The following is a 9,223-nucleotide window of genomic DNA, read 5'->3' on the forward strand; positions in this document are numbered from 1 at the left end:
ATGGCAAATGACCAGTCACTTAACAAATAACCACTCGCTTGGCAAATGACCACTCACGTGGCAAATGACCACTCGCATGGCAAATGACCACTCGCTTGGCAAATGATCACTCGTCCGGAAAAATGCCCACTCGCACGCCAAAGGTGCCACTCGTCCACTTGACGCTTGCGACTACACAGCGGTTATTTTAAACAGATATAAATGTATATATGATACTTCTTTTTACATCACAATCAAAGCTTTGTCATGTGGCGCTCTCTCTCTCTCTCTCTCTCTCTCTCTCTCTCTCTCTCTCTCTCTCTCTCTCTCTCTCTCTAGACTGACACAGGCGAATACCGTAACAGAAAAACGTATAAGCGGCCGCTGTCATTACCATTTTTTCCTTTATTTTTTTCTCTCAAAGAATATCATGCAAGGCCGGCGACTACCCCGTCCTAAAATCGCGCTGATTTTCAGCAAATTTAAATCCTAAAGAAAATAAACAAAAAATTGAAGGGAAACTAAAAAAAAAAAAAAGTTTCTTTTTTCGTTTCTTCGAACTTACACATTCCGTTTTCACGCTCAAATCTTACTGGTTTTCCAAGAGTTAAAATAAACTTTTAAAAAATATATTTATACAAGTGTACATGAAAAGTTCTTTCTTCGTTATGAGGCAAAGAGGATCACGATGTCGGCTCCCCTGCTTTAAATTTTTACTGACCTGGCATTGAGAAAACTAAATCCAATGGCAAAAGAATGTTAGCGACAATAAATAATTTTGATAAAAATGCACGAAGGCGGTAAGGATGAAAAAACTAAAAATAATTACACAAAATACATTTTGCCAAAAGTAACGACAGACTAAAAAAGTTTAGTATTAGAAGTTCTCGGCAAAAAAAAATTAAAAATATTTGTAACTACTGTTGTATACAGTCTTAGCTATGATGATACAAGCGCTCACAAAACCATAAGGACTTTCACCTCTATAAAATAAATTATATTATTAAGGTAAAAAAAGATTTCCAGTTCTTTCTGGAAAAAAATTCGACCATTCCGCACCATAAATTTAAATTTAAATTGATAAATGATCAGAAAAATAAAATAACACTTCAAACATTAAATTTGAACTATTTCGTACCGAAGAAGAATATGGATTCCACAAAGAAAAAGTTAAAACTAAAATGGAAAAACAGAGTAACCCAGTTTTTACGAAAATATTACAAAACCTTCCAACGTGGATTCAATAAATGAATGAAACCTAAATGAAAATGTCAGTAAAAACACGTTAGTGAAAAAAAAAACCAGGATCTGTTTTTCCGGACGTGTTTTTTTATCCAAGGTAAGGCGTATTATGGAAATTCACAGAAAAATCCCGAAATGGAAAACAGATTTAAAAAAAAAGATTTAAAAAAATGTCGATGACCGTCGGTTTGGTGAATAGGCAGAAAGAGTAATTTTGCTGGGGCCTAATTTTGATCAACTTCGGGAGGAAAGAGGAAGAGGGGGAAAATGAATGATTTGAAAACATGAGGGAATGAAAATAAAAATGTAACCATTTTCTCCTGGTTTACAAACTCTAATGTATTTGGGGACGAATGTGTTTATCATACTTTAACTAAAAATCTTAGGAATAACGTATATGAACAGATAAACAAGCGTGCACACACACACATACACACACACACACACACACACACACACACACACACACATATATTATATATATATATATATATATATATATATATATATATATATATATATACATACATACATAAATTTACATACTATCACGCTTTTAATAATTATACACCCGAGCACTTAATCTGACAACATATATCACCACTCTCGAGGCCATGATGATGATGGTGACCTCGCAAATAATAAACATCCACGTGCGCCGGCCGAGTTTGTTTGGCGCGTCCATCGACCTCACTGGAAGTTCGAGCCACCTGCGTATTCCAGCGAACTGCGCGAGCGAGCCAATTTGCGTTCGGCCAAGACGAATAAACCTCCAGGTGAGTACACCACCAATCACTCACGGCTCGCTCCTTCCTTTCTGTCTGTCAAATGGACGTCTTAATTAAGAAATATATAACCCAATCACAGAACTTCACGTCATGAGCAATGTTCAAAGTTTCCGGTTCTGACAGCGGATGGTTTCTCCTTCCTTCCTTCCTCACTTTTCCGCTCTCCACTACTTTCACTTTCTCTCCTAAATCGCCGGTACTTCTCGAAAAAAAATCACAGACTTCTTGGGAATAACTCTTAACAACGGACTTCCTCCTTTGCAAGGGGAGGGGGGGGGGGAGCCAGAGTTCAAATATCTTACTAGATTACACGAATCTTTATAACAACGCTGCGTGGATTACACTAACAAATCACTACTTTAATTACAACAGTGTTTATGCTTTATTTTTTTTAAACCAGCATTTCAAGCGCATCTCTTTATTTCCTTAAGTCTTTTACATAACACTCACAATGATATAAATAAAAAAAAAAAAGCCAGGAGCACACGAATATACATACAACTGTCTTAACATTTTGTTATAAGCGTTCCCTCAAGAGTCCAGCCGTCCAATAGACGAAGCAACGATGAGGAACAATTTTCAAGATTTTATGAGCACAAATTTACAAGTGCTCACCCTATCCACTTATTGTCATTGTTTGTCACTCTTATGTACACAGCTGGGGATAGACGACGTATCCAGTGGGTGGTGGGATGGATAGTCACCCTGCCTAACTGACCATCCTCGATCGAAGATAATCGTGACACTATGAGATAAATTCTATTATCTACTTCTTAACATTCTACGTGTCACAGGACCAGGCAGACAAAACTGGCCACGGCCGCTGCAGATGCTGAGATCACGCTGCTGGCAGCCAACAGGAGCCCTGAAAGAGATAAGGGGCACTTAATCAAAATGCAACTCGGTGTCAAAAATAATCTTGTTGAATTGCAAGTCCCGGTACTCACGACTTAACTAGAAGCATCCTGACGTGAAATTTCTCCTTAAGAATACTGAAGTCGTGGAAACAATAAAGGCAGCACCCACGATCATCCAGGTACTCGTGACTTAACTAGAAGCATCCAGACTTGAAATTTCTCCTTAAGAATATTGCAGTCGTGGAAACAATAAAGGTAGCACCTACTACAATGATCGTTCGCTCTTCACTGTTGATTTGAGGCTCAATACCCCGTGATAAAGCAACTTCCGTGGACTCAGAGAGCTGTTTCATACATTTATACGGCAGTCTCATCTTCAGTGGAAGAAAACTTCTTAGATATAAATAGTTCCAGGATAGACTACAACTCTTCCAAAGGCTAACGTATATAGAGAATGAGATGTCATTTAGACAGTCTTCATATAAACTTAGCGTTTCTCTTCTGACGTGCCTCTTACAACTGATTTTTCATGATTCATCGGAGTTATCTGTATTGGTTCAGTTCCTCCATAAGCTTTCTCCAGGTGGACAATCGTGTTGATAATGTCTTCTCCATACTGACAAAGGTGCTCACTGCCATTACTGAGACTAAGCATGCGTTTTGCTAACTAATAACCTCGTTGGATAGTTTCCATGATATAAATCACACACACTCCATTATGGTAAGCATATCTCCTGACTGTAGGGACAAAATTCATGCTCCCTTTCGACTGGAAAGCATATTTCCGGTATTGAGGAGTCAGCAATTTCACTCCAGAGTTAAAAAAAATGGCAGCTTTGATTAATCAAAGCAAGAAATTTCTCTCCACAGTGATAAGTTGGGCAGCTTTGTTCAAAGCAAGAAAGGCTTCTTCATCCAAGCACAAGATTTTATCAGCCTCTGAAAACTGAGCATGTTTATGAGCATGTCTGTCTGTTTGATATATGAACAAGCTCTCTCCAAGCTGGTACTATATTATCAATAGATTTCTTTAATTGAGAAAGTTTTTTTTTTTAGGCCTATAAACATATTTGCTAAATTTTCTACCATGGGGTTACCGCTAGGAAAAAATCATTCAGAATTAGGATGAGTTACCCTTGAAATTGGGAAAAATGACAAAATTGGCAAACCACCTTCACCAGGAGACAAGTCCACCACTTTAACATCTTTTAAATTTTACTTGGGTCAGAGTTCTCCAGTTGTGTTTGGTGGCCCACCAGAACCGTCAAGTCAATGAACAGAGTGACGTAATCAAATAAGTGGATGACGAAGACGATGATCTCTATAGTGACAACTACGGGCATCCGGTTGGTTAAGTGGATGTCCAATAAAATGAAACTAAAACTTGTGGACTCACCATCAGCGGATGACGCCCTTCCTTCCATGACAGACGCGTGGTAAGGGATATCCACCTGGATATACGCCTCGCTATCATCCCGGTAAACAGGGGTGATTTCAGCCATACATCTGACGGCGACTGACCCCTTCTTCAGAAGGTTAGGCCACAATATAAACTTGAGTCCTAAGACGGCGGTCTGAAGATGGGAGGAAGAGTCATCTATGCTCTTGTAGGGAATCAGCCAGGAAGGGTCTGCCTGCGGGAGGAATGCAAAAGGATGTTATTAATTATGCAGGTCGACGGGAGAAAATATAAAAAAAGGATATAGAATATAATCAAGCATTCTACAAGTAGAATTACTCCTATTATCTTAAACAAAATAATTCAGGCAATCAAAATAAATCAGTATCAAATCTTCTACATATTTCAGGCAAATTAAATTAGTGGTAATTTTCCTGTTTGTAGCCTTGTATTAAATACATACATACATACATACATACATACATACATACATATATATATATACATATGTATATATATAAAAGTATATATATATATAAAAAATATATATATATATATATATATATATATATATATATATATATATATAATTATACCCTGTTAAGACAACTTCGATAATATCAGCATCTTTGTGTTCCTAAACACAAGACTCACCTGCTTCACTTACCTGCATTTTTGTATGCACTTATGCCCTACTTGCATAATGAAGAGCTTCGATTACTCCCCATCATCGAAAGCATTTCCTTCACTCATCCCTCCTAAAGCAGCTTCATTCATTCATACATCTAATAAACCTAAGGTCATCACCGCCCCCTTCTCTCCATGTGACTCAACACCCTCAAAACGCATCTGGTAACTTACTGTCACTCACAATAAAAGTTTTTCCACATTTTGAGTTTTAGTCCTTCCGCACTTTACTCTGTCCGCACTTTTTTCTGTCCGCACTTTTTCTGTCCGCCCTCAGATCTTAAAAACTACTGAGGCTTGAGGGCTGCAAAATGGTATGTTGATCATCCACCCTCAAATCATCAAACATACCAAATTGCAGTCTCTAGCCTCAGTAGTTTTTATTTTATTTAAAGTTAAAGTTAGCCATAATCGTGCACCTGGCGATGACATAGGCCCTGCCACCAACGGGCAGTGGTTAAAGATTCATGGGCCGCGGCTCATGCAGCATTATACCGAGATACCGAAAGATATCTATTTTCGGTTGCCTTGATGATACGATGTACGGAAAACTCGATTCGCCGAAAAAACTTCGGGGTATTTTTTACTTGTTTTTTGTGTGTTTCTGCTGTCCTTGCCATTTTAACTTCACATACATATATACTTCACTTTCTTCACCTATTCTGCCTTCCACTTCTCTCCACCTACAACCATATGTCACAATAATAAAATATCAATACGAATCGACAATTTTCATTCTTCTACTACACCAACTAATATACACTACAGTACTTCAACCTCCTGGTTTCAATCCAATCTCGTGACATCTCAACAACATTCTTTTTCAAATTTCTTCTGATAAAAATCAATACATTAGTATTCTTTTACCAGCCTTACCAGGTCTAGCCACTATTACCAGCTGAAAATTTTATTTCCAAACACAGTGGGTTTTTGTGGGCAGTTGGTTACCAGCTTGCCTTACCAGGTAGAGACCCAAAGTCGATTCGAGGCAGGTCAAGAACCAGGGCATTTAACCTTTGCTGACCTCAGTATTCAATCGGGTGCCTGGATGGTTGCAGTCCACTATTCATCTTAGAAGACGTGAAAATTTTATTTCCAAACACAACTGGTTTTTGTGGGACAAAAGGTTGGTTAAAAAGCTATAAATAACTTCACCAGGTAGTTTGAGTCCACCTTCATCTTAAAGTCGATCTTCTGGCCCTACCCAGTCAAGAAATGCCAGGGCCCCATTTAACAAAATGCATATGCTGATAAATAACGAGTAAATCGGGTTCCTGGTAGGTTGCAGTCCAAGGTAGCTTCATCTTAAAAGACTTGGGCATCTTCTGACCCTACCAAGCACAACCACACCCCCACCCCCCCCCTCCCTTCCCCCTCAAGAAAAAGGGACAAAAGGCACATACAGGTTAAAAACTAGTATAAACAACAAATGAGCGGACTAACCTGTTCATCGTTGACGAAAAATGTGATATTTGCTAACGGATACGATAGGGGGGAGGAGCAGTTCAATCTGACTTCCTCGTGCAGGTTGTAGCTCCTCTGGACGCCCGTTATTAGAGGCCTGGAGTCTGGGAGATCTAGGAATGGAAAAAAAATGGATATAAAAAATTAATGCCTTTTTGAAAAGTATGTAAAGATTCATTTGGCATAAACATATAAAAAGATCTTCTGTTTTAACAGGCAGCGAAATTGGAATCTGAAATTTTATCTAAGCAATATTTAAATCAATAATGTGTTTTTCAGTATTTTTTGTGCATATCTTAAATTAGGCAATTATGCTTATGAATTTATGGCTACATATGTGACTTAATGTACCACCAATATGTGTATAATATATATATATATATATATATATATATATATATATATATATATATATATATATATATATATATATATATATATATATATATATGTATAAATATATGTATATAATACATATATTTATATTATTAAATATATTCATATACATATATATACATATATATATATATACATAAATACATAAAAAACAATATACATACACAAAGCGTTCATTACTGTGGTAAGTAAATAGCCACATATAAGTTTACGCGAGCATGACGAATGTTACCGCTTGCGTATGTGCCTGCGTAAGTGCGTACCCGTTTACCCTCTTTGCTAAAATCGCCATCCATTCGAGCACTTTCAATTATGGTAAAAGCAAATTGCTGAGAGTAATTTTGCTAATTGTAATTATCTACGACAATTGATATATGAGAATTGCATACAAATGGCGACGGGGATGCAGCTCGATTCATTAATCTAAAAATGCGTTGTTGAAATCTTGTTGATGCACTGTTGGAAAATTCACATTTTATTTTCTTTTTTTACCATTTGAGTTAATTTAGTCTCACCCACTGCCTTTATTTCTCTACTAGATCACAAGTTCCTCTCTTTCTAGTCCTCTTAACATTGTCTTATAGTCTCTATCTTGCTGTCCAGCCACTCAAACTCCCTCTTTTTACAGTTCTAATACTCTTAACATTCTCTCTCTCTCTCTCTCTCTCTCTCTCTCTCTCTCTCTCTCTATATATATATATATATATATATATATATATATATATATATATATATATATATATATATATATATATATATATATATATATATATTTATATTTATAAATATATTTTTTCAAAGAAATTTACACACATATATATATATATATATATATATATATATATATATATATATATATATATATATACATAACTATAGATACATTTATAACTATATACAAAATACAAAAAAACAAATAAGACTGGTGTACTTTTTACCCGAACGCATGTTATTTTAATTAAAATAAATCAGCTTCGGCCACAATTAGCCCAATCAATACCTCCTAATGATGGACTCCCATGTAGCCAAAATGGGAAATTCTAGATTATTAATCGTGAAACTTAGCTTGTATAGTTACGCTTCGCTTTCCCAAAAAGAGGAAACTACTTTTTCACTAATGAATGATTAACTAGAATTAGTACATATTATTACTAAAGAATATCCACTTGCTCATAACACATAGACAGTTCTTTATCAAATTCATCTGTGGATGATGGGTACCAACAGCCCTGTCAAAATTTGCTAAAAAAAAAAAAACCAAAGTTAAATATATATCAATAAACTAATTAATAAATATGAAAATAAAATGCAAATATACATCAATAAACTAATTAATAAATGTGAAAATAAAAAAATAGCTTCGATAAGTGACTGACACATGTATAGGTTTAATTATGTTACCATAAAAAAAAAGTCTTTTAAATTAGTTCTGAGCACCTCTGATTTTCTGATCAGGTAAGGATAGCAGTCCTGGACATATTCTGTACTGGGTTAGGGGATGTACAAGAAACATCATCTTTACATATATATATATATATATATATATATATATATATATATATATATATATATATATATATATATATATATATATATATATATATATATATATATATATATATATATATATATATATAATATATATAAATATATATATATATATATATATATATATATATATATATATATATATATATATATATATATACACATACATACGCCATTAAATGCTGTTTCACAAGGCTATGACACTTTGCTTTAATTTCACAGCATTAATATTTATCAGCTATCTGTTCTCCTCCTTTATACTTTTTTTCTCTTGTCGTTATTATTCTCTTCCTCTTTTGAAACAATGAATATCTTTAACAACTTCCGGTTTACCTGTCACAAAATTTAAAACAAGAAAATACTGATCAACGAGGCAATTTACAAGTTACTTATACATTACCATCAGAATAGAACAGAATATAGAATTTTTAGGCCAAAGGCCAAGCGCTGGGCCCTATGAGGTCATTCTTGGCTGAAGCGGAAATTGACGGGAAAAAGGTTTGAAAGGTGTAACAGGAGGAAAACCTCGCAGCTGCACTGTGAATCAATTGTTGGGAGTGGGTGGAAAGTAAGATGGAAGGAGGAGATTATGACAGGAGGTCAGTAAAAGGAATGAAAGGAATTGCAGCTAGGGGCCGAAGGGACGTTGCAAAGATCCTCAAGTGATACCTACAGTGCACCACATGAGGCGCACTGCCGGCACTAACCCCCTATGGGGAATATCACCACCAGGTACGTAATACTATTACGAAACAATACCTCACTACGTACCAACCACATTCATGGAAGAAATTCTGGAATCCGTGTGGAAGGAGGGAGCCTCGGCGGACACCTCGCACCGGTAGACTCCAGTGGCCTCCAAC

At 35.8% G+C, this 9,223-nt stretch overlaps 1 protein-coding gene across 1 annotated transcript in view; it reads right to left on the reverse strand.

The window, feature by feature from the left end:
- Positions 1-1,734: 1,734 nt before the first annotated feature.
- Positions 1,735-9,223, reverse strand: part of LOC136834537 (uncharacterized) — a 7,877-nt gene continuing 388 nt past the window's right edge. Inside the window, exons 1-4 of the mRNA XM_067097128.1 lie at positions 9,132-9,223; positions 6,396-6,529; positions 4,263-4,500; positions 1,735-2,874 (exon numbers count right to left, since the gene is read on the reverse strand). The exon at positions 9,132-9,223 is cut by the window's right edge and continues 388 nt beyond it. Coding sequence (XP_066953229.1) covers positions 2,798-2,874; positions 4,263-4,500; positions 6,396-6,529; positions 9,132-9,223 — 541 coding nt within the window. The 3' untranslated portion in view covers positions 1,735-2,797. The remainder of the gene's footprint in view (positions 2,875-4,262; positions 4,501-6,395; positions 6,530-9,131) is intronic.

Source organism: Macrobrachium rosenbergii, chromosome 54 (assembly GCF_040412425.1).
Source record: "Macrobrachium rosenbergii isolate ZJJX-2024 chromosome 54, ASM4041242v1, whole genome shotgun sequence".
NCBI classification, from domain to species: Eukaryota; Metazoa; Arthropoda; class Malacostraca; order Decapoda; family Palaemonidae; genus Macrobrachium; species Macrobrachium rosenbergii.